This window comes from Temnothorax curvispinosus, unplaced genomic scaffold, assembly GCF_003070985.1.
Source record: "Temnothorax curvispinosus isolate PA1 unplaced genomic scaffold, ASM307098v1 QBEX01007285.1, whole genome shotgun sequence".
NCBI lineage: Eukaryota > Metazoa > Arthropoda > Insecta > Hymenoptera > Formicidae > Temnothorax > Temnothorax curvispinosus.
This window is the reverse complement of record NW_020217065.1, coordinates 1036488-1064325: the sequence shown is the minus strand read 5'-3', so window position 1 is coordinate 1064325 and position 27838 is coordinate 1036488. Positions and strand designations below refer to the sequence as shown.

The 27838-nt window shown below is 33.2% G+C and overlaps 1 protein-coding gene across 4 annotated transcripts in view; it reads right to left on the bottom strand.

Moving 5' to 3' along the window:
• LOC112456887 (nucleolysin TIAR) overlaps positions 1-26814 on the bottom strand; it is a 529776-nt gene extending 502962 nt beyond the window's left edge. For all 4 annotated transcript variants that reach the window (XM_025019673.1, XM_025019671.1, XM_025019672.1 and 1 more), the window contains exons 1-2: positions 26709-26814; positions 25122-25218 (exon numbers count right to left, since the gene is read on the bottom strand). In XM_025019673.1, coding sequence (XP_024875441.1) covers positions 25122-25218; positions 26709-26800 — 189 coding nt within the window. In that variant the 5' untranslated portion in view covers positions 26801-26814. The remainder of the gene's footprint in view (positions 1-25121; positions 25219-26708) is intronic.
• Positions 26815-27838: the final 1024 nt, after the last annotated feature.

Genomic DNA, 27838 nt, shown 5'->3' with positions numbered 1-27838 from the left:
CACCGAATCGATGACTGGGAGCTTACCTCCGCGCGCCGCGTTCTCGACTCTTTTTCTGTCCCCTCGCCGTCGCCAACGGTATATCAGGTAATGACGCGGGCGCGAAATTGGTTTGATGTCGGCCATTATCGGAGAAAGTTTACAGCGTTCGTGTTTTACCGGAGTTTATCATCTCAGTTTCTTCCCCTCCTACGTAGGAGCTATCACCGTCTACTCGCTTCGGTTCAGGTAGTCGCGAATTAGGATACTCCTGCGCGCCGAAATGTTCCTCGATCGTCAAAATTTATCTACCCTCTGGTTTACAGCGTGCAGTTCCATGCCAAAAAATCATAATACATAATACTTCATGTTTCAGCCTATCCATTTTTTAATTTAATTTTCACAACAATATAATATTCTCTCTTCACATATTAAACATGATAAATGAAAAACAGGTAAGATACTTTTTTTAAAAAAGAAAGTAAGATAGTATTTCTAAATTAAAATAGACTTTATCTCTTTATTAATAAATATATTAATAAAATTTAATAATTAGGAAGAGATACTGAAGCACCGATAATATTGCTTCCTCGATTGGTTCCTCTTGATATTTCCTGGAAATATTTTATTAGTTGATATGTAATCTTGCGATTTAATAAACATTTCGCGTAATACCTCAACCATATCGCATTGGAAAGTTAAAGTTGTTTGATAAAATCGTGTGATAAGATATGCATATGAAAATATTGGAATTTATAGGATGTATCTTTTTTATTTCACGAAACATCTATTTAACTTTGATTTTAGCTTAGCTGATTATGAATTGCGACTTGAGCTAGTAATTAGTTGTATTGCGTTTATAGTCATAGTATTAATTGATAAAATAGTCAGTTAAGCTTGTACGACAAAGTAGGGCACTGCAGAGAAATTGAACTATAGTAAATTCGTCAATGCATGCGAAAGACCTATTTGTTTATTTTACGCATCATAATAGCGGCCGACGAATGCACGAATCATTCGTTTCTCGTGCTGTTAACCAATAATAGAACTCATGCTGCCGCTTGTTGAAAATGAGTCTGTAATCAGGTTTCACTGTAACTTTGCTTCCACCTATCAGAACCTCATTCTTCTGATTACAGGTATCACGAAAATAGTCCTAGCAATAATACCAACCAGAATCGCACTCATTATTTTCCTCGAAATCCCGGCAATTAAGTGTCACATAAAATTAGTACAGTCTAGTTTTGTGTAAATAAAAAAATTCTATATTTCGATGTGTTCATGCATTTAATTACGTTATATTAGGTAATTTAAACGTTCTAAAGTACTTTGCTATACTACTAATATTATCGATAATTTCTTATCTTCATAAAAATAAAAATAAAAATTAGAATAAATATAATACTTCCAGCTTATATATTATGCAACTTATATATTACACAACTTTCTATAATTCTTTTGTAACTGATTAAAAATACATGGGAATACATGTATATTCATTATTAGACTTCCACATAACTACCTATTTACAATTCTGCTGAAAACAGTAAGAAAAAAATTCACAGCAAATATTACTCTCACTTAAGCACACATTTCTCCACGGAGAAATTATCGCGATTGCTATGTTAACAGTCCATCATCTTCGATGCCTGCTAGGCCAACGTAATATACTATCATGTAATAAGTGATCGTTGCAATGAAACTGTAACTCTGCGAATCGCTACTGTAACTCGCGCCATTCACATTAAATACGTCCCAAGGGGAACTTTCCCTCCAAATCTGTCAATCTGACAGATTGACACATAAAGATTGATAAATATAAATCTCGAAAGTCATGCGTGCTATTTGGTGTCATTAAATACACCGATGCCGTTGCGTGTCACGTCACGCGGATCTTATCCAACGGTTGTGGGTCAGATCCTTAATCGGATGTGCATACAGAACGGGCGGAATCGGAATCTGCAATTTAAACGGAGTACGCGTCAGAGTTTTCACTCGGATGAATCACCAAGTGAAATCACGTATCTCCGCGTTCCTACAGCGCTACGTACTTATAGGGACTCCAAAAATACGTAACATATGAAAATCCTGCTTTCATTCTTCCCGTCTATAGACCTCGAATAAATCTCGAAAATTCACACATTATATGGCAGAAGAAATCTCTTTTCATTAAAATTAGATTTACATCACTGAATAAATTCAAACTCGTCAAATTATTTTATTTAAAAAAGATCAAAGGTAAAATTGCGAAAGACGAAAGATATATTAATTTTTTAAGTAATAGATTATTTTCAACAATTTAAGAATTTAATTTTGAGAGTTTAGCAGGTAGACAGGCAGATTAATTGAAAGCTAAATGTGGCTTAAATTCGTTATCAGAGGGCCATCGCGAATGCCTACCATATATCTCAGAAGACATTCCCTTAAAAATTCCTTCATTTTCAAGGAATCTCTATAAAATTCCAAACATGACATGGCGACATATACGTTGGCGAAGCATATCCGCCGTGCTCTTCCTATATCTCCACGAGGCGACTATTCACAGCAGGTCATTAACATACATTCCTGCGGGTAGGCTTCATCTTCAGGATGTCGGATCGCCGTGCACTTTCTCCCAAGACAAAATTTTGAGCGTGGGATTTCGAGCCGACCATTTTGAATCCGTGTCTTCGCACAGTAACGCACATAGCCGCGTAAAATGAGTATAAATACTATATTAGTCTTCTTTGATCGCGTTAACCGCGAAGTATGCTTCTCACGTTACGACGTGTGTTTCAAAGATATGGAAATAGGATTTCGCAAAGTCATGATAGAAGATGACAGAGAATGGAAAGTGGATTAATGAATATTCTGTCCCATTCATACAATCTGTTGCGAAAAGTCAGTTGCTAGGTACTATAAATCATAACCGAAGAGCATATCGTGTACAAATGTACTAATTACTTTTTGCACAATTTATTCAACTTTCCGTATTTGTATTTGAAAATAAGTTTCTTTGCAATTATTACGCAGGCAGCAGTAAATTAATCTGAACTACTTATACTATATGATCTGAATAACGAACGAGCGAAGCTACAAATATTGATGATACATCTTTATGTGATAGCTATAATAATTGTTTTAAACAACTAAATTTAGAACTTACATTTATATAAATGCAAAACACGTTACGTAAACTTTACATTGGAATAGTAATAGAACGTGACTTTGTCACGTGGATATGTCTTATGCAGCTATTAAAAGGTAGAAGACTATGCGACACAATAACATGAAGCAGCAGAGAGGCCGTCGAAGTCTCGTGAAAGCGTCCTTGCCGCTTGAACTTGTGCAGTGTCCGTTATGCACCATGCCTGGCCATGGAAGGAATGATGTATCACTCATCAGTGGATTGCAATTTAAAACTTGTTTGAATTGCAATCTTTTTGTTCCTTAACTATAGACATATTTTACTCATTAAATTGAACAATGCATCAATAAATTTTATTTTCTCACTTGCGCTTCTGTTTACGTAATTATATATTCCACGAATAAAATGATATTCACGACTTGCAATAATTGCTACCGTACTAAAATAATAAATCTTATATACACAAGTCTACTAATTCTTTTATTATATAACATTTGTATTATTACTTATTTTTTACTTTTTATTAATTTCTGTTTCTTTAAAACCGAATAATTAGAAGGAACAAAATCCATGATCGAAACGGCGTGACGATTTGTCATGACGATTATAATCATTACCAGTAGAATCGAGTAAAGTCTTTAATTAGGTTTTGTTTCTTTGTTTAAAAAAAAAGCCTTTTTCCTTGGCGACCAGTAGACGTATAGCCAGTTCTATACATTGACTTTTGACATTCCTTTCGTGGTAAAGCAAAACCTTGCCATCGTACCGTGCGACATTCCGCGATAACGCGAACGACGTCAACGATCCTCAAAGCCTACGGCAATATTTCCTAACCGACCATAACTATCAGCAAGAAACATCATTGCATAAGCCTTTCGTAGAAGCGAGCCGTAGCGAGAAATCTAGAAGGCCCGACGTGCAAAGAAGGGCGCAACTTCCGTCAAAAGTGGGCAGGAACGATGGAGCGCGATACGTCGTCGACGTGTCAACTTGTCGCGCGGGCGATCCGTGCCACCAAGTGGAAAAAGAAGCGCGAGTTAGTTCGCGGGAGTGCGGTTGCACTTTGTAAGGCAGGCGCGTGGTAAATCTCTGATCGGTAAATCGTCGAGCGATTACGAGGCGTGGAAGCCGTCGCGGCGAGCTCACGGCGCGCTGCGTGCAGGAGGCGATTCGTTCCGGTCGGTAGACGAAGGCGCCGGTAGTAGTAGTAGCAGTAGTAGTAGTAGTAGTAGCAGTTCCCTTCTCCGGAAAATCCGGTCGCCCGACAATTGTGACCTCTCGTCGCGGGAAGGAAACCCTAAACGAGGAGGCAAGAGGAACAGAGCGAGAAGGGAGGAAGAAGGGGAGAAAGGTCGAGAGACACTACTCGAGAAGACTATTTGTTTCGATACCGCGAACCTTCTCCAAGGTGCATTTGGGACTGGCTGCGTTAATTCGGAGTATAAATTAGTCTGGCGCGTAGCACTGGAAATTATGTCGTTTCTCCGTCAAGGAACACATATATGTTAATTAGGAACACATATATGTTATTCGGAAAATGATAAAATAAGAATTGCGATCTTATTTTTAATCTGCCGTTTTAATACTACAATTTTGTTAGTATAAGAACATAATATAATGCACTGAAACCGAACGTAGAAATTTTATCATATCCATTTTTAAAGTTAGAAACAACAAAAATGTAGCATTTTATAAGTTTAAAAATCGCATATCATCTATATGTACGTAAAGTTACGTAAATACATTTTTATTTTACATTGCCCTTTGTAATAAAATGCGAATTAAAATGCAATATAACTAATCAAGTATATAATATGAATAAATGAATTAATTCCATGATATTAAATTTTATTGTCGTGTCATGCGAGATCGACGAGAGGCGATTCAAGATACCTAAGGAGAATTAACATTCACCATAAACGACTAAGTGCCATTCAAATTGCTTAAGCTGTTCAAATTAAGTTATGCAATTAATCATTGCGAGAGTAAGTTGGTAGGATATCATGTAAATAAATGTAAATTGGTTAGCACGCGACTACAATTGCATAGCGTAAGTCCGCGAGATTTGATCGCAGATTAAATCAAATTCTTATTAAAGATAAAAGCCTAGAATATTTAGCAGAGCTCTCGAAGATCGCGATAATTAGCATGAACAATAATTCGACAGGTCACGTATGTCAGACAGAGTTTATCTCACGGTCGTGATAAAAATATACATATATACATATATATACGTGCAACATCGTTGAAGAATCTGGTTATCTGGTAATACGAGTACTCGTCACGAAAAGGAAATGCCGACGAATGAGAAGATACGAAGGGGAAGACGGAAGAATGGGTAGTCACCTCGATAAGAGAGACCTGCCGGTTCGTCTTCCTAGTCGCAAACTTGTTTGAATGCATTGCTTCCGAATGCAAATTGCAATTTGCCGCTGACGAGAAGAGAAACGGAAGTAACCCGGTGACGCAAAAGCGAAGAACGTTTCTTTAGGCGGTTTATGGCGTTCATTAGAGATCGCAGAACTTATTTAATTTTATCGCTAGTTGTTTGATCATGGTTACCAATGTTGATTGCAGTTTATCCATTCACAGCTAAATTTTTTTTACATTAGTGAAGAAAAGATATACTATTCTGCTTTCTTATAAGTAGCAAAAAAGACATCTCTTTTCAGCACATCAATTTTATATTAGCTAAAAATAAATCTAGTTAAACTATTATTAGCTTTAATTATAAAATGTTAAACTTTAAACTTGTCACTTTAGTATATTGTAAACATAATTTAAATATTTATACGTTGTAAACGCTATCTGTGAAAGAAAAACATAACAAAAATTGTAGCGCGGAAGCATTATGGTAAAACGGCGAAAGAGATGACACAACCATCTGAATAGGGAAAACCTTCACTTTTGCCCGTGGGGAAAACCTTCACTGCTTCCTTTGCTTCTTCTCTCTGTCGATTCTTGAATACATTGATTTTCACTACATATCTCGATTTACCGGCAATGAAACGCGAAAGAGGACTATTTCATCCGTTCATTCAAAGAATTGATCTTCGATATTTTATTTTTTTCCAAAGTATCAAGAAATTATTTTTATAAAAGAAATTGTATTATTCGTTGCAGTTGCATAAATTATAATACAATTATAATTATATAATATAATAGTTAATAATAAAATTACACTCCACGTATCAGATTATTCTTCGATCGCGACAAGTATTATATTAGGAAATGGCAAGTGTATAGTTATTTCCTTTGAACATTTAGCTAGTTTATCAATATAGATAATTAATTAGTTTCTATAGGACTAATGACTCGTAGTGCATGTCGAGGCTACGCATATTTATTGAAGTAAATATATTTCACGTAATTTATTTATTTGAAGCGCAAATATCGAAGCAATACTGAGAAGTTTTTTTAATATGCATATGTCACAAGCATAAATAAGAAAAAATAGAAAATATTTTTTAGTAATCATACGGCATATTTTAACTAAGTTATCCAATTATGTTTATTCTTGTAATGCATCTATTTTATTCTAATCTATTAATTTATATTTATTGATAACTTGATTTTTATTACTTACATAATTAATATAAAATAAAATGAGATGTAAAATCTAATAAATATTTTTACATTTTAAATTGATATACATTAGAAAAGATATAGTATGTATAATGTGTATATTAATAACAGTTCTATTTTGACTACTATTCGTGTTTAAATCGAAACTATTTCGATTTAAATGTGATATGTTACATAACGTTTGAGTAAAATTGTGCGAACGTTGCAGACAAGATACACGATTGATCCATGCGGTATGTCGAAAGAGCAAATGTAATATCGACACTATAATACATTTGGGGCAATTTCGACGGCAAAGTATAGACATAGTGCGAAACGAACATAACTTATTAGCGTCTGACGCGTGTGCATTGGTACACATTAGAATCGCGTGGTGCATTAGAATAACTGGCGCATCCATGGAATTTGGTATCAGAGAAATTCTGCCGATCGATGACAGGAGCGCGATGCGCGCTAGTCGAACTTTCGTTTCAACTAGTTCTCTACCCCTCGTTGAATCGGCAATATCTTCCTGAATTATACGGCTGTGCATTGCTATGCATTCTGCGCGGCCGTTGATGCAACGCCAGTGCGAGAATGCACGAGAAGACGGGTGGTAGGGCGGGTATTTCGCGAAGCGATTGAATCATCTCATTGACGTGAAATAATAAGGCTACCGTTCGAAATTTTCTGCGAAATTGCATAGACATTAGTACAATATATGTTGCACAAAAAGCAGGAAAAATAACAAAAATTAAATCAAATAATTGGATACTAACATAACAAATAAAACAATTAACAAAAATATAAAATTATAGAAAGATCTGTACTTAACAATGGAATTATTTTGCAAAAATTACATTTATATTATATTCTTCGTGATAAATGCATTTTATTCAAGCATTCAATGCTACGTCTATATATAGGTATATAGATATCAGTAGTAGAATAATAGAATGTAAAAGATTAAAAATTGCATATTGTAATTGTAAAGCGTTCAAAAGCAATATAGAGAAAGGAATATTCCAACCTAATTACATAATTGATGTATATAGTATATTCAATAATAAAATATACGTAAAAATCGACTCTAATAAAACAATATAGTTAATGCTTAATTTATGATATTAATTATTAGTAGCAATATGCTTTAAAATTTTATTCCATAAAATATAAGTCGCAATTCTGGTGAAATAATTCGCTCAATATATAAATCCGTTACTTTATTAAGTTATAGCCCCGCAAGCGCTGTTTAACATTACAAAATGAAACAGAAAGATATATAAACTTATTACAACTTGTCTATGAAGTGCGCTTTATTTTGTAATCTCAAAGTCGGTAGAAAATGCTGAGAGATAACATTTATCGTCATTATACAATCCTAATTTATTGGAGTACAGAGTTCATATCACATAAGTTTTTGCAAACAATTTATTTTCCATGTAATATTATCACATTTTTAAATATAATTTTAAATGTTGAAAGTAATTAACTCATAGAAAAAGTTGTTCTAATTTAAATCTCTGGAAATTTTTTTTAAAGCTTGTATAAAGAAAAATATAAGGATAAAAGTAATATATTATAAGTTAAATTTACTTTATTCTTAATTATATTATTTTGAATTAAAGCATTAAAGTATGTGCTTATTTAATGTCTTTGAATAATTAATGTGCAAAGGAACTTTTCTTGGCCAATATATATATATATATCCGGTTGATATCAATATATCCAGTTATTATATCTTTCTCGAATGTACATCTTTAAATTAAATCAAGATGTTATCTCGTATTGCTGCTGTCGTGAATGACCACTTTCTTCAACTGCAGAATCCTTCGTGAGGCGAAATTGCTGACATACTCCTCGAGGCCTTTAGTGTCCGACTTATATGTATACAGTTAGAATCTCAGTCTATTTCATTGACTTATAATATCAATAGCAAAGTTATATATCTTTGAGGGTATTTGTTCTTGTTAAACAATATATGTTTTGCAAGCTAGATACATTATGTTTATACATAAATAAATACCTCAAACATTAAAAAATGTTCTTGCTATTTTTTAAACATGAATGTTATGATTTTTATAACTACCAATATAATTGGCACAGTATTATATTAAATTCTCTATTTAGGGTCAATATCTTGAGCGTTATGTCATCAAAAATTTATTATACTTATGTATAGATCTATCATCATATATACATTATCCGTTATGAGAAATTCCATGACGAAGCTATTCGCTGAGCAAATCGATTTGAACGTGATCTACGAATGTCACAATCACGTAACGAGACAGTATAGAAGGCCAAGGTGTCGAGCTGTCTCACGTGGTCGAAAGCCTAACTGATCGTAACCATAACCAGACAGTCTAGATTCCTATACCCTATATTCGATGATACGGAGCGTGAAATCGAGTTTGCGTCGTTGTAACGCACGACAAAGCGATCGGTTCAGTGATCTGACTCAACGTAACAAGCATTTATTTATGCTTATTTATTATCGATGTTTGCTTCATAAAGTAGATAAAAAAGTTGCTCTGGTCGATAACAAACAATCTTTTTGCTTCTTTCTATACATGTGCCCGTCTATGTAACGCTTTACGGTATACACATCAAATATAGTATCTTTTCTTAAATCGCACAATGAAGTATTTCTTAACTTATCAATTTTAGCAAAAAATAATCTTCCTTGAGGGTGACACATAAATTATAAATTTATATAGAAATGATAAGAACTGCAGTACGAATGCTTTTTAAAACCGAAACATTTATTTGAGACACGTACAAACAATTGTACATACGATATGCAGTCTGCTGAGCATGCTCTATCGCACGGGGATAAAGGTGTACAATTGTAAAAGTAACGATGACGAAATTTCTTTAGAAAGTTACGGTTGTCACGTAAGTGAAGATATCTAGAGAGAAAAGTTAAATTTGTGTGGGACGATGGAGTGTTGTCAAGGAGAAAATCAGTAGCAAATGGCCCGAGCAATATTGTAATGATAGGTATTCAACATGGTAGAGAAGCAACTGTGTATTCACGCAATGTACGCTCCTATATTTCGTTTCATGGATTATTTTCTGCTAGCAAATGCCGAATGCGCACGACTAGGCTTTACGTTTCCTAGGATAAGAGAAAATAACCATTGTTATACTGTCTTGAATTTTATGTCCACACGCTATATCGTCTAACACGATAGACGTAACACGTTAGAAGTAATATGTTACATCTCATAATTTCATATAATCATGCATGTGCTTCAATCAATTTTACTTTATTCGTCCTGATATATTCGCATGCAATTTCTTTAATTCATTTCCAAAATTGCACAAGCACGCAAATGTAGTTATTTTGAAAATAACTATAGATTATGAAGAGGCACGCCATCGACTAGAACTCTGTTCTTTAGACTTTCAAGAAGAGAAACAGATGGATTTAATAATCAACAGTATACGATGAGCTGAATAAAAGTCAGATACCGCAATCGACAATATCTCACTAATTTGTATAATACTTCTTTCACTATTGTGCTTATGCGTAAATCAAATTCGTAAATGAACAGTCAGTCATTATTCTTTGACCACAAATCGCTTACTTTGTGCTGAGTTCCGGCTCGAGAAACAGAAGATCTCATGAAATCCGATGCTCGACAACCAGAGAAAGTGTCTTATTCTACCCTAAGCGATATCTTGTGCTTACAGAAGTTTTACATTTACACTTCCACACCTGACAAACATTAAATCTTGCAAACCCATATATTTGCACATTACGTAATCCGATTATACGGAGAAAATATTAGGACAGGGGGATGTTCATGTGCCGTAACATATATATATATATATATATATATATAACGATATCTGGAAACTGCTAATCACCGTTGAAACGTTGTACATGCCCGGAAGCTGAAATGAGAATTAGATCATGCTACACTTTTCTCATCGCTTCGTGGATCAAGAGATACGATACAATACTGTTACTCTAGTCACGCGCAATCGGCACGCTACGCGCCAAAAATACGTTCGTAGACAATTTGAACTAATCGTTTACTTGAAATGAACCATTGGCTGGAAATAGGAAAATGAGAAATTTGTTCCAATTATTTTCCTTAAAATAAACATCCAAATTAAATTATAAAATTAACTTGAAAAAGAATTATGATAAAATAACAATATTATACATTGTAAATTCATAAACTCTAAAATGCAAAATAAATAGTTAATGAGAAGTTTATCTTAATAGCTTATATTAAATGGAGCATTTCATTTAAGTGTTGTTATTTCGTCCAAGGATCTTGTAATGATTAGAATTTCTCTATTTTCTGATGATAAATTGTACTACGTGCTTTATTATACTCATTACGTGTAATCTGCATTTTTTTCTAAGAGAAGTTATCTACATATCTCGTACAAAGAATATAATTAGTAATTTATAGAATAAATAAAATTGTTTGAATTAATTGCATACATGCATGTATTTCTCTCTCACAGCTATTATTATCACTTTTACTTAATTATATGTTTAATACATATTTACACGGTCTGTTCTAAATATTCATGTAGTAAGATATTCTAGCACAATTTCTTTATGAACAGATATTTCTCCAATTATCTAGTGAGCAAATAAAGTATCATATTATTACCTATAGTTATGCATACGCGATAGTATAATATATAAATAAACTTGCTTTACGACTTTGTACATTTACTAGTCGGGTAAGTGAAGTAGGAAATAGTCTTCATTTGTCGGACACGCTTTACTTTCTACACATATCGACATGCAGAGCATATGCATCATCAAACGTTATATCTGAACGGCAAGCTCGTCTTACATATCAACCGTAACTGGTCGTTAGTGTATAATCTAGATGAAAGTGAATTCTGTGAATTTGATTAATAAACGAGCAACCGTCGGATATGTAATAAGTACCTTGAATTATATGCTACTGAACCATAAACTAATTTAAATCGTGATTTATTAAATAATATAAATTTGTCAAATTACGTCGCGTTGTATTCCTAACAATAAGAACAAAAAGTCAATATTTAGATATGATTAATTTTCCGCAACTAATTGTACTTGATCGACTTTTCTCTTGCTCTCTTTCATATATCGAGGTCACATGTGACCTTGTTTCAAGCGCAATGGTATGCAAATTCCTCGGCTTTGCCTGTACGTGTAGATGAGACATGGTGCCGATTTCCTGGAGAAAATTAGCAATGAGTTAACTTTTCTATTATCGCACAGAAGAGTAATCAATGTGCTGCACCGTGGTTGTTAATGATCGTGATGACATAACTGCATTAATAGTTATATAATAGATTGCTTAGATCTCTACAAATAGAAATTTAATTTAAAAAAAAAACAATATTTTTCTATAAATTTGTAAAACAAACATTAATCAATATTCTCTTAATTTATCAAATTTTATAATCCGACAGTCGATTTTATTTTTAAATTTATTAAAATTTAATAAGTTATTTTTTATCTTGTAAAAATTGATGAATATATTTGGATTAATAAAAACAATAAAATAAAAATAAGAAGATATTCGAATTAGAGTGTACACAAAATTCAATATTCTCTATTTTTTCTCTACATATATTTACAAAACTTGGTTTGTTACAGTATAAGCACAGTTTTTATTCCTTGCATTTGCATTAAGCATTAAGAAAGCAATTCATGTAATGCTACTTATTTTTTCTTTAAGTATTTAACTTTATTACGAGGACTACGCGCAAAACTTCGAATTTTCGGTAGTACGCAAACTAACATTATAAAAGTTTCTATAAAAAGCGCAATAAACTTGAAAATTTTGAATTTATTGGCGTTTTGAGATCGTCGGTGCACGATATAAAGCAATAAAAATACGTTTCCAAGATTCTAGCAAGTATATTTACACTAATAAAAAAATTTATTTGGATATATCCTTTTAATTAAAACGTTAAAAGCGTTAAAAACGTTAAAATGTTAAAAGTTTTTATAATACAATTTTTATTTATTGTTTATTAATATGAATTAGATTTTGTCTCGTTAGCAATTAATAAAAACTACACAATTAGATAAATATAATATTTTATGAAAAAATTTTAAACCATTTGCTATTGTGAAAGTAGTGCTTGCTATCTTAGCAAGAAGTAATTTAATATTAATCAGTGATCATATATTATGAGTTGCAGTTTTACACACCTCGGTCTCATCATAATCATTAGTATTATTATCAGAAATGAAGAGAATTGTACATCAAGACCAAGAAATGTTTTTTTCCCAACAAGATTTTCTCCACTGCATACTGCATGTGTCGCATAATTAACCTTAATTGAGACTTACCTATAAATGATAATTTCGTTATTTTTTCCTTTCGTTCTCGAAGAATATCATAGTTCAAGGCTCTGACACAGACAAAATAAATCTCATAATATGTCATCAAACGACATTTGCGTCTAGTTATGTGTAAATTAATCCTTTTATAAAATTATACATGTAAAATATGCAGTGATTGAATTATAAATACATTTTATATGTATACCTACGAATTTTTTGTAAAAATAGAAACAAGGAGGTAATAATTATTTCCAATGCTAATTTGATCATTAAGCTAATAACTACTAAACATTTTATATACTCATATTTTAAATTTAATATGATATCGATATTTAATTAAAATTCGTGCTTTGTCGTCGCATCTCTTCTCGTAATTTTTTTCATATTTTTGCGTAGATTTTTCACTCTGATATTATCGTGTGATCGTTATGATCGTCATGTTATATTGACCCTCGAAGGTACTAGCTACACATGCCGTCTCTCGCTTAGAATGATGAAAAAGCGTAGTAGCGTATAGCCGACGAGTCGATGCCCGCTGGAGATTCGAGTCAGCCAACGAGGATGAGTCCTCATTCGGGCTGCACATATTTCCCGGCTCGTTTCCTCGTCATAAAATGAAACTATTACTTTATCAGTTTCCTCCCCGCATCCCTGTCCGGTCGAGTCGACGAAGTTCCACATTTCCTCATTTGTCTTTTCGTTTTCTTACCCCTCTGTCCGTCTCGCGCGTTGGCGGCTCTCCTCGCGTGTCCTATACCGAAGCTCACGAGACTGCGATGAGAATAGGAGGGAACAAGACTGTATACAGGAGGGCTGTACAGCCGTTGGCTGCTGGGATACCAAAGATTCCTTCAGAGATTGCGGACGGAATTTCGCTGCAGTGACGGACGAACTCCTCTCCACGTCTTGTCTTATCTTACCCCTGCCGGTATTATAGCCTCGTCCCCTTATACCCCTCCTAAGACGGAGGTATCCTACCAGACAGATAAAATTCCAGGAAAAGCGAAAAGGGCCTCCTTCAACTCCCTTTTTCTCTGGAAACAGGAACCTTCACGGGAGCGAAACTACGCTGCCGTATCCCATATCCTGTGACGTAGGAAGAAGACTCTAAATCGAAAGATCCCAGTTTAGATGAATCCTGGATGCTCGAGGTGCTAGATCTCCCGTCATTCGAAATCGATTCGGCATGTCGGCAAACACTTTCTGCCATCAAACCTCTCCCTGCGCGCCTAGCGGGTAAAATCACTTTTTATGTACGCAGGAATCGTGTCACGGTAAAATAATAATCGATAAGACACACACACATTTCTTTACCTATGGATATTGTGATGGATTTGAGCTAACATTTTCTCACAAAAATAGATCCAGAGGATTCTACGACCAGTTTTTGATATAAAGAAAACATCGTGACTTTTAATATACATGAATATAAATTGCTCTGTCTTTTAAAATTAAAAGCAAAACGTTTACTTTAAAAAATGGGCTAATAATTTAACTTATTAAACAATCATGTAACCATATATATTCTTTATGTAGAAAGTTTGCTAAATGGTTTCGGAAACTTGGAAATTTATGCGTACCTAGGATGTCAAAAGTGTAAGTAGAACGAGTAGTGAAAGTTAAGATAAGGGATTACATTTTAGTGAAGCAGAATTCGCAAACTTACGCAAAATTGCGAATATGAGACGCTCCCTCAAACTGTTACGAAAATATGATAGAGTAAGACAATACCACATGTTACAACAACTTCTCGTTGTGGTAATGTTCCATTATATTAGCTTTACTCCTGCTGTTTCATGAATATTCATCCTTTTTCTCATCAGCATTATTATCTTCTTTGTAAAAGACTTTACACACTTACACTACATAAATATAAAACGTTTACGTTCAGATACAATTTTTATCGCACCATTTTTATTTAACACTATAGGCGATGTAATTACTGATTTAATTCTTTATACAGTACCTAATGTAAAGAAACGATTGATAAAGACAAGAAGTAATTGGGATAAGAGGTGAGATCAACGTAAATGAACGAGGAAGTTACATTAGTTTCTGGATCATGGTCAAAGTTCTCAAGGTCAAACACCCCTCATCGATGAAACCTGTTTGGAACACGAGAAGAAAGTCGTGGCCCAAACCTGATTGTCGATCTTCCTCGGTGTCTGAACTTTCGTGACGGCCTCCTTTTCAAATATCCTCGATCTCCCGCTTCTCGCCTCGATCTCGCCACGTTTTACGTTTTGCCTCTCTTTCTGGAGACTATACTTGACGATTTATCGTCGTACTTATTCGCTCTCACAATTTCGCTTAAAATTCAAACGTAATTGGGAGCGCCGCTCCAATCTTACTAACGCGCCTTATCAAGTATAGGAAATTAAAAACAGAGATTAAAGAGATAAATATAGAGAAAGTATTAGTGACAGTGAAAGAAGCAGTTTGACAGACTATTTTACTTATCTTACAATTAGAAACTTTCGACTAAAATTGAAAAAAAATATAAAGCAAAAGTTTAGAGAAATATTTACCTATATATATTATTAGTAATAATTATACTTCATTATAGAATCTTGCTCAAGATGGATATTATGAAAAATTAGGGACATGTAATTAATTAATTCTAATCGCGTCAGCATGCACAGCTTGCAAACGGCAATGACAAACCAAGTTATTGCGCCGTGATACGTGATGGTGGAATATGGCAATAAAATTTGCATTAATCGTTCTGGCCCGGCGGAGAGTACAGGAAACGGAAACGCAGAAAAGTAGGATATGTAATAATGCATGGCGCGTATACTAGAGAAAAGAAAAAGAAGATATTAATCACAAAATTAATCCCCTGTTTTTTATATGTTTCGACAAAGTATCAAACAATATATCAGCTAATGGTGAAAGCGAAACATTCTGTGAATCGTATACTTTCTCCTTATTAGTAATAATTAACTAGCAACGACAAAATTCTCGAGGAATGCTGACTTTTCGTGAGTCTCAGCATTCACTGAAATGAAATCAAACGCCTCAAAAGCACGATCCAAAGGCATGTAAATAGAATTTATAAGAAAATAAAATAGAGACATCTTAATATTGAAACTTGAATGAATGTGAAACGAAGATGGAACAAAGCACTTAGATGGCAAGTCACGAACTCGAGTTAAAATGTCGCGAGAACGATTATTACTTATAAACTATTTGCCGTCGCGTGATTTACGATGCGAATCGTCGTTAACTATAATATGTATACGTAGATTTAAATGACGGCTGGTACAAGAAAGCCGAGGCAACATATGAAGAAAGAATCGACGAGGAAGACCGGAGAACTATATGAGGCGTAGCAGCGCGTAGTAAAAAAAAAAATAAAATGGAAGAAAACGAAAAAGATAGAAGAGAAAGCAACCAAAGAGAAGGCCACCGAAGAGGCACCACGAAGGCCACAAAGGCCACAGGCTCACCCAGTGACTGCTCGTTACTCTGGCACGTCTCCAAGTCTACTCTACAAGCTTTTTCTATTTTACTCCTTATAGTTTTTCGTTCGCCTGATTTATTGCTATATTGCGCGTCACAGAGTTCGGCCGCTCAGCAGCCGTCACCATTTGTAGCAGCGACCGATTCTTTAATTTGGGACAGCGATCTTAAATTTGTTGATTTGTGATAAAAGTCATATCGATTTTTTAATATTATGGTGCAGACTTTTTATTAATTAGAAATATCGAAACACATATAGCACACTGCCTATATAGAGAATGTTGTCTTTACTCGGTCTCAAGTAGTTACTTCATAAGTTTGGATAGTCATGCATTCACAATCAGTCATATATAGCATAAAAATGACGCTTTATATTATATTAACACGTACATTTCAATTTCTGATCTCCTCGAGGTAAAAACTTTTTATCTAAACGCAATATATTTCTCTATTGTAAAATTTTAATGCCAAACGTTCAGAAATAAGATTTTTAACACAAAATCATAAAAAGTTATAGCTAAAGAAGGATAGTATTTGTACTGGAGCATTCTATGTTCTCGTTATATGTACGTTTTACAGGTGTTTTAGCAATTAGCGTGAATTAATGCATTGCATACGAGACGGAACTTGCACATAGATTACGCGTAACGCACCCATTATTAAGTCGCATGTTTATCCGTAACGGTACTTCGCAAACGACCGGGACAGTTTCAGGAACGTCCATCATCCACGGAAATAGTTGAAATTCTCCGGGTAGCCGCCGGAAGCGTGAAAGTATATATCGCGCGCGTACAAAACGCGAACGAGTGTGAGTCTTCGAGTGCCGTATATCTTTGTAATAAACTCAGGCGACCCCAGCCCATTCGGCTGCGCGCGCTACCCTTATGACCCGTCGACGTTAATTACCAGAATAATTGCCCAGGATGGAAATCCAAGCCTTACGTAGATGTGCTTTGTGGTGTTAGTCGGACAGGTCAGGCGGCACGCATGATCCTTTTAACACGGGGATCCTATATGTTGTGCGAATAATAAAATTTTTAATTTGAGAGATAGTATATTATCATTTTCAAACACAGCATTTATTTAAATATTTAAATAGGATTATATTTACAAAAAGTAGAAGAAACTAAATGTTTTTGTATGAAACTTAGAAGAGTTGAAAGTCATATCTAGAGAAAAAAATATAATACAAATATAATATCTTGTAGATTAATTTACGTAAATCGATTCTGATTATGCAAATAATATAACATAGTAATATATAAAACTTAATTTATTTAATAACTTTTAATCATTGTCTTTTCTTTCTTCTTAGAATATAATTATTAATAAAGCAATATTTATAACTCTAGTGCATACATATACCTGTATAAGAAAATCTTTACTATCCAAGAGATTAATCTTTGAAACAATAAATAACAAAGAAAATCTTGAGTTTGTTATTTTGTGATCGTACTTTTCACTAACGATCGAGACTTTTGCACTGACACCTGCGGATAATTTAGACGACGATTGTCGCTCACGAAACGAACAAGGAAGAGACTTGCCTCCTTGGAAATTCGCCAAAATTGTGGCACGGACTCTCAATTTACTAGCCAGTTTGACTTTCTACGTGCCCGAAGTACACATACCTCCGTTCTTTTAGACCAAGAAAGACGTATATGTGGTGCCATTGGCGTATCTGTCCTACAAATTCGCACGTTCGATGGGAATTCAAAAGATTTTAGTTCTTTTAGCTCGGTAATAAATAATAAAAATTTTCTAATTTCTTTAAAAGACGGTTTTCAGAATCTAGAACAGACTTTTTATAAATACATTGTTTCTATAACTGTAAAAGTAATAACGAAAAAATGTGAGCAATTGCATGAATTAATTTCTGTCATTTTAAAATTAAATATTCTTTTAAAAAAGAAACGTAAATTTTGCATTATCCAGTCATTAATTATCTAATATTTAAATTATTATTAAATTAAACTGTAAAAACGTATAAGATTTTGGGAGCAAGTTCTTGCCAATATCGCAGCTTACAAAATAATGATACGCGATGTTTCTGGATAATGCAGATATATTTACGAAATCATTGAGTAGATTTTTTAAAATTACTTCTTCTTTTATTTTATATTTTACAGTTATAATAGAGGCTATGCGTGTGTCCTCACAGATACATAAGTATATACGTGCGTACATATATATACGCACGCAACGATAAGTTCAATCCTTGTCTCTTCTTTGCGAGCGTACGTCTGCATGCGAAAATGCAGCGGGCAAAAGAGCAGAAGTTACTTAGGAAATTGGAGACATATTCTCTCTTTTCTTCCCCGTCCGTCACGGTTACCCGCAAGATACATCCTGTACTACGATTCTTCCCGCAAGAGGTGAAAGACGATGATGTATGCAGAAGAAAAAAAAGGAAGGAAGGAAGGAAGGAAGGAAGGAAGGAAGGAAGAAAACGAAGAAAGAACGGAGGTGCAAAAGAATAAGAAAGACGAGAGGAGGAATAAACGAAAAGAGTGAAGGCGAGAGGGAGGCGATGTGCTCTCGCATAAAATTCTCGTTACCCCACGTACTATTATGTATCGAGCAGCTCTCGAAACGACACGCTGATCCTCACTCCTTCTCATCTTCTTCTTAAACCATCCCCCTTTCGTGCTCTGCCTTTAAACCCCGACATACCGCCGCTCGTCCTCGAAATTGCATTTTGCTCGACTGTCGCGGCTCGTTTGCTCAAATGCGCCGAGAGCTTCCCGGGAATAGGCTGCCTTTAATTTCGAGGCTGGCAGCGGTGACAACGACGGTGATGGCGATGGCGACGACGGTGATGCACCGTTCTATTAATTCGAATTATGGAAACGGACTTTACGCCACATGTCGCAAATACGTGCGACGTCTGTTTAACTGTGATCTCGCCTAGTTAGTATGTCGAAGAGAGCGCACGCGAGCCTCTCGCATCCATAGAGTATGTCGAGCATTTGGCGAAACGAGAACATCGATATATACACGTGCTAGAGACAATCGTTGGTGTGTGTCTTGGATGGTTCAAGTACCTCTCGTAAACTTTCAAATAACAGCAGCATCGTAAACTTTGCAATATTTATTCAAAATATTATAAATATTTGGAAAAGAGAGACTATATTTTGAAACCACACAACACATAGAACAATACTATACAACAATTTCGCCAATATAAACTTTACTTGTTTTCACAAAACGCCACGATTTCAAATTTATTTACAAACACTACAAAAGCATATTTTATATAAATAAAATATGTATTAAAGTGCTTTTTAAAAAATGTCTAGATATGTAAATAATATTAATAAAATTTGAATTATAATGATTTCTATAATTTTTGTAATGTTCGAAATAGGCTGGCCTATGCGCGTTACATGCATGCCCGATTCCGCAAAATAAAGTTTTCCAAAATAAAATTTACCGCAGACTTTGCAACCGTCGTGAAACTTTGATAAATGGGATTCTTAAAAGTTTCCATCTTTCTAGCATTAAGTAAAATTTCCATATCGCTATCATATTTATGCGTACAAGAGAACTTACGTTGCACAACGATCAATTGTACCGAAAGCAACCGCACTTTGCGTTTTTGCTATATATAGCGTCGCGAAGAAAATAGTTTGAAAGTATTCTCAGAATCCACTTCCTGTGACGTTTTCCATGTTCTCTCTATCCGACTGCACGCTATGCGGAATGATGAACGATCTTTTCTGCATCCTGTATGAACGCTGAGCACATACAATGTCAATTTTAGCCGCATGTATCAAATTTAGAGAGAGAGAAAGAGAGAGACGCATTGCTATCGCTTCAAGTAAACTGATATTAGACATGTATTTGCAATCCTAAATATAATATATGAAGCTATTTTATTTCTTAACATTCTCAATGGCGGATATAACGTATATATAAAACAATATCAAATTCTATAAAATGATATTATTAATAATGCTCTTGTAAAAAAGAATTTAAAGAAAACTCGGTCGCAAAAGTTAAATTAATTTATGAAAAGTCTTTCGCTATTTAATATATTTTTTAGCAGAGCAAGTACAATGTCTTATGAAACTAATCAAAGATCTCAATATTGTTTCTTCGCACGTATATACATTGTAAATCAAAGTGTTTTAATTAATACACTTTTTTATAGTCACTTTTTAAACGTTTACTTTAAACAGTTCAAACGCTTTTTTGATTAAACACTTCGATTTTCAGTGTATATTTATAAATTATTACTTGTTGTTAGTGTTATTACATAAATGTATATGCTATCTTAATATCACACGGTCGTACATCCAAATACACCGTTTATTTAGCCGCGTGTAAATTAACGAGATAGAGGAATACAGCATCAGAAATAACGAGACAGAGGGGCGTAGTTGCATCACCTGGTACGTTGTACAATGGAAGGACGCACCTGAGCATTCTGTCTAAATTCAATTAAGAAGAACGAAGCGCGTTCCAAATATCTTGCTGAAACGTTCGAGGAATATTTCTCTCAGTTGAAAAGCATGATTAAAAAAAGAAAGACTTTTAAAAAAGGAAATTTCGCTGCTAAAAACAACAATGTTAGAAATCTAGAGACATAAACTAAATTAAATTAAACTCGAAATCATGTTATTTTTATTTTGTAGTTTGATCTGAAAATTGACCTCATTTTTTTCATAATCTGAAATAAATCGATTAATTTTAATTGATTAGCATTTTCTTGTTGCGAAACAAGTTTATGGAATTAAGTTGACACGAGATGAGTCTCCGACAATTATTTTACTGAGTAACATACAAATATCAAAGTGCAGACGGATGTTAATGCACGTTAGCACTTTTCCACAACAACACATTATGCACAAAGTCTCGTCTTCGGACCGTCATTTTCTCGGAAAGTGCACGGTCCATAAATCCGTCGCGCAGCAGCGAGCCCCACCTGCAGAGAGTTTATAGCTAATAAACGCAAATACCTACCGCGCTGCTTATGCAGAATACGTAAAATATTGATACACATTAACTATCGAAACGACGGTGTCGTCGTAGAGGATGACAGCGATGGCGATTCGATGTTGCAAGTATATAACTGCATAGCAATTTTAATAACTCGAACGGAAAATACAGCACTTATTCGTCTATATATGATGCAGAATTACCTACATTCTCCGTTAAAGAATTTTTTACCACTAATTTTAGATCTTATAATTATACTTTCATTAATATATATAGTACTGTTTTTTGTTTAATAAAATTTTTTTTTTTTTGTTTAATACAAAAAATATATAATTTTGTAATTACTTTAAAAGAAAAAGAGAAAGAAAAATACTGTATTTTTTAAAATAAATTAATAAATTAAAGATTAATTTTTGAATAATTTACGTTAATTTCTTAATTAAATAGCTTATAATTATAACGCGTTCTATTTTATACTATATACTTATCGGCAAATATTTTAGACAGACATTGTACCATTAAGGCACATTTCCGATATCGAAGATATCAAAAAGATACCGCGCTTTTACTTGACAGATCGTGACAGATACGTGCGATACCAGCATTCAGCATTGGACCAAATTGAAGAACAAAATATGAAAAGTGCGATGAACATTTATTCATGTTAAATGTCACATTACGATCCCAAATAGGCGTATTGAAATTTAACTTGCTGAAACGAAAGCGAATAATCCGTTAACATCATTCACACTAGTAATTAACATTGTGTTACGTGTGATCATATGAGAAAAAGTGAAAGCTTATATTCTTCTCACTTTTTGTCATGTAAATCAGGAAGTAAAATATTATCTCCTGTATGCCAAGTAGTAGAAAACTTTGCGGCCTTCGAGTTAAATTTTTTTTGCTGTTTATTGAGTCTTATTAAGACGTAATCAATAATCATCCTAAAAGGCCTAATATAGCCTTATCTATATATAAAATTTGTTACATATGATTTTTAATTATGTTGCAATAAGTGTTTGTTTATAGTGACTTCCTTAAAAATTATTGTTAAAATAATTATTAGAATTATTTAATAAATTAAGTGCACTAGTAATCTTTAACATAATTTACAGATAATGCACTAAATTATTTAGAATGACCAGAAATAATAATATCTTCTACATTAGAAAAAAAGCACAATTGAATATAACAACCCCGCTATGTAGGTATCTCGGTAGGTATATTATAGAAATTGTCTCAATAATGTAATTACATTAAGCTTGATTTTAATAGAGAATATATTTTTCTACATCTTATATTATACATCTTTGCTGACTTAAAATATATGATTTGAGCACTGATCTTCTTGATACTTTTATAAGCTCGCGTTTTATGATACGTTGTATAATAATAAGTTTAAATGTAATAAAAATTTGTCTCAAAATGGAACTAAAACAAAATTAATACATGCAATGTTTACTATTTGATCTTATTATTAATAACTATTAGTATATCATTTATAACTAACAAGAACAAGAAGTCTTAGTTTTTAAATCAATTAGTTTTGGTGATGTTTGTCAGTTATTACTAAAGGGAAAAATGAATAACCGTTTCAATTTTTTCAATATTTAATTGGCGAATATTCTTTTGGGGTCAGCAAAATCAACAATTTGGTTTTACTGGCAATATTTATTTATTCAACTGAGGAAGAGCTTGTATGTGAAATTCATCTGCATTTTGATTGAATTTTTTTTTATTCTGTATCAATATTGGTATATACATGTGTGTACATGTATATATGCACACATATAAAATTATTACTTTTTATTAGTAATAACAATTAATATATGCATAATATATGTATAATTAAATATCGATTTTACATAACGTTTTCGTAGAAGTTTACATTAGTTTTCATAGTTTTTCATACAATGTTTTTCAAAGTACTGATTAAAATTTAGTCAAAACTTTAAAAATTATCAGAAAAGCGATGAAAGATAAAACTTTAACTTTTTAATTCTTGTTATACACAGTCTCTGCAAATTACTCTTTTAATGTTTTTAATCGTAAATAACGCACGAAAAAATGAGTCTAACGTACCTTGCTAATATTACCTCCCGAGCCACATAATATCTTCCGTGATAGGCAGCATATCGCTTATATACTTGCTGCTTAATGAAGGAAGGAAAATAAAGAGCGGTAGGAAACAAGGGAAGAACAGTGACGATGAGGGAAAAAAACTTTGTGTGACGTATACACGAAGGTGGATGATGAACAAGTGTTACGTCGCACGAAACCGCATCGTGCAACGAGCGTATATCTCGTTGGTGCATGCAACTAACCAGTATAGAAAGAAAATAATATATAACGACCTGAGAGAGAGAGATGGAGAGAAATAAGTGAGAGGTTAAATTTTACAAGAATCAAGGAGAAAAGTGTACAAACCTCTGTGTTTGATGCCCTCGCGCATTGCTATGTCCGCACTGTTCCGTAATTACATTTGTGGGCGTTTACGTTTCAGTCTGACTGTTATTTTCATGCATTCATGTAAGCGCATACGTGGACGCATGCTTCGGCAAAATATTATTATTTCTTTGAATAATAACCTGCTGATTATTCTTTCGCTGATAGATTGCTAAAGCCTAGTTTTACTGAAAGATTGTTAACTCTCAATTTGTCACGTTAACGTCTTTTTCAGATGATTAATGCTTTTTGAAAATGTTGGTTATATTTATTATTATTATTATTTTGTCATAATCTTATAAATCAAGAGAAGATACATTGATTATTTAGTCAATTTATTCTTATAATCCTCTATTTAAATTGTTAATAAGAATAAAAATGAAAAAGAAGCAAAATGAATACAATATTTAAAAATTAATTTTATAGTTTAAGATTTAAAATGTGCTGAATTGTTATAATATCCTGATGAAAATTTATTAATTTGAATCTCTAGCAAAATATCTCATAACTTTATTAATTTTCTTAAAATTGTACTTAACTCTCAGAAAAGTAATATATCAGTTTGTGGAATTGCTATCCAAAGAACATATCCATTTCTTTACAATATATCTCTTATTCCTTACTTCATTTATTAATAATTTATTTATGGAAAATATCTTTCTTTTACATTTATCTTGTTTTTAATTAATATACATATTTTTGTAGCAAAATAGAAATTAAAATAAAAACTGTTAATTGCTTTTAAATAAAAAATAATTAAAGAAATTAAATTAACATATCACCACACTAATATTCCAGAGAATGAAGACATCATATTACGTTCCGAAAGCTAAGCGACTATTAATGCAGTAACGTTGAGTAAGATGTATATTCACCTACAACTCGCGACTATCGATATAACGACAGAACTGCCTGCTTTAATGCGGGCTTTCGTGCAAACGATATGATCTTTGAGGGTGGAGCTCGCAGATCACAAGAGAGAAACTGGCTTGTCTCGGCCCGCTTCCCGATCATGATAGCATATCACGTAAATGGCCACAATCATTCGCAGGTGTAACTTTGATGGATCAAAATCGATTGTGCCGATATAAGTGGAAAGTGTCCAACATTATTTCAAAAGTCTACAACATGCTATTATAATGTGCGATATTTATCTATATTAGCTACTAATCCACAATACTTCAAGATATTTTATATTTAATTATAACATGATTTTTTAAAGACTACTTCACATAAATATCAGTTAAATTGTTAAGGCAAATGAGACAACTGCAGACTTACCTCTCTGATGATCTTGCAACTTGTAACGCTGCCGATATGCGAAAATAAAGCACACAATAAATCTTCCGACACAGCATGATCCAAGTTGCCCACATACCTAAATCAATGTTAATCATTAAAAATAAGCGATTAATTACTATAAATGCATTCGTAAAAATAAGAATAAATTATAGGCATGGTAATAATGTGTCAATATTTATTTCTTTTTTTATTTTTAATTATTATGTTCAAGAAAATATTATTTTTTAAATTAGTTTAAGAAAATAAGTTAATAAGAAGGAAAAGAATTTTTAGGTCCTTTTAAAAGACTCTTTATAATTTACCCGTTATAATAATATGAGTAATAGATAACACAAACACAAATATGACAATGACTTTAATTATATCTACGTGACATTGATCTTGCATGGTTATATATGTTAAATATTAACAAATATTCTTCTCATTTTAAATCATAAAATTAACAAATCTAACTATTTTTTGAATGTCATCTACATCATTAGCATAAGATATGATGGAAAACTATATAAGTATTAGTTGGGATTAATTTGAAATTCGAATTTGATCACCAAATCTTGATGGTAGCACAGTCACGAAGCGGCAAGTTGTTCTAGAAAATATAGCAGGGGATGGACACGTGCCAGAAACCCATATGTCTGACAATCGAATTAGAGCGGAAATAGGCAAAAATCCAAATTTCCGAAATGTATACCATACACGGCGCACAACGATACGTATAGCACGATAAATTCTAAACTCGTAGACGGAGCTCGATTTCCGTAATGGAAGAACAATGAAGAGTGCTTCAGGAAACAATACGATAATACGGGCGACTGTTACGTGAGCGGAGCGGGAATAGAGCAGTAGTAAATGTCATCGGAGCCGCGCATAAAGTTGCCATTACCTCGTTATACGTATCGCGGAATAAAATGCGCCACAATACGGACATACATAAACTAAGCTTGGATGACCATAATATTTTTTCATTTTTAATCACAGGAAGAGAAACTTGATGTACGAAACATTAAAGGATCAAATTGCCTATATAACGTTTCAAGTTGAAGAACGCGCAGATACCGGCCCAGAATTCTTATTTTATATGTCACATACATATGTTGTGCTATAGATTATTCGTCCCGTATTAATTTTTTATGAACATAAAAACAATGTTATAAAGAATGACTAAGCAACACAAATATTAGAACTCTAAGAAATAAAAAAAATGCTAAATATTTTAAATATAACATTATAAAGTTGATTATATTATGTATTTAAATATAAAAAGAAAAGAAATATAATTTTGCATACGTACATTTTATATAAATTTCTTATATATTGAACAAATGTACAATATTTTTGAGTTTAGAAACGTCCTTGAGACATAGTATTTTTTTAGATTAATTTCAAAACTCTTATCTCTGAAGTAACTAACTTCAATAAATAAAATGTGTACGTTTAAACGTAATATATAAATTCATGAAAAATATACCACAACGAAGGTATATTTTATTTTTTATTGTATATATTTTGTTATAAGCATAGATCACTTCAATTAATAATTGCAAGAATGATCAGAATAATACTCACAAAGTTCTCGGCATATCTCTCTCATCTGGCATATCGACGCTCAGAATTGCTTCACACCGCGACGAGCCGCTAAACACAGCAGCTTCTCGCATACTTACACGTTAGGATCGACTAATTTTACTTAAATGCCAACTAGAGCATAGAAGGTCTAAAGTCTCCTAATAATGGAATTGCAAGCTCTTAGCGCGTGCGTGGATCTTGCAGACTGCCAAATAGCCTGCCAAAGACATGAATAAGCAGCAAGTTCTAATTCTAAACTACTTATATTCTAAAAAAGGAAACAGTTTAATAATTCTTATGTATGCTTATATTTCAGTGAGTACAAACCGACATCATTTTTCTCCAAAATTTTTATTGCAATGTTTTAAATAAAACTACCAACTCATGTTTTAATGCAAGTGCAGTTTTAAATGTATCGTATAAAATTCACTTTCTTTTTCATTATAATGGCCTTTTAAAATAGTAATTTCAAAAATAAAAACATTCATGTTATATGTATACGTTTACATTAAAAGGATAAGACATTCCAATTTATATATAAATTTAAAATAACTTTATAATACACTTATCATATCAGAAAATAAAAAAAACGTAAGCGTCTTAGGCATTATAGCCATTCGCTACTGTTTGCTAAAGCTTCCCTTTATGCTTTTAATTTAATAAATGTCACCCAATATTTCAATGGAAACATTCAATGATATTTACTTCGTCACGACTTCGACCATCTCTTTAGGAAAACGAAAAAAAATAAATGTCGTGAAATTCACCCTGCCATGGCCAGATGCTATAAATAATTCGTGAGTAGCTATCGTAAACGTCGTGGAGTTTTTCCGAGGTGTAAATCACTTACTAGGGCTCGTTGTAAAATCTTACCCTTACCCCACTTTATGCTACCGCCGTTGAGCGTAAACGTCTGTCTCGCGATGTACGAGTATTTGCATGTTGAAAAGGGAAACGTGGCTGCGCATCATGCACACACACAGTGTAGTAACCAAAGCGTATCGAATTGCCGGACAGCCAGGTTTGAAAGGCATTGTATACGAAAATAATAATGTAGAATGGCATATTCGAGAATAGCCATTCTTAACATGGCAAATTTTACATAAATCTCAAGAAAAATACCTTATACA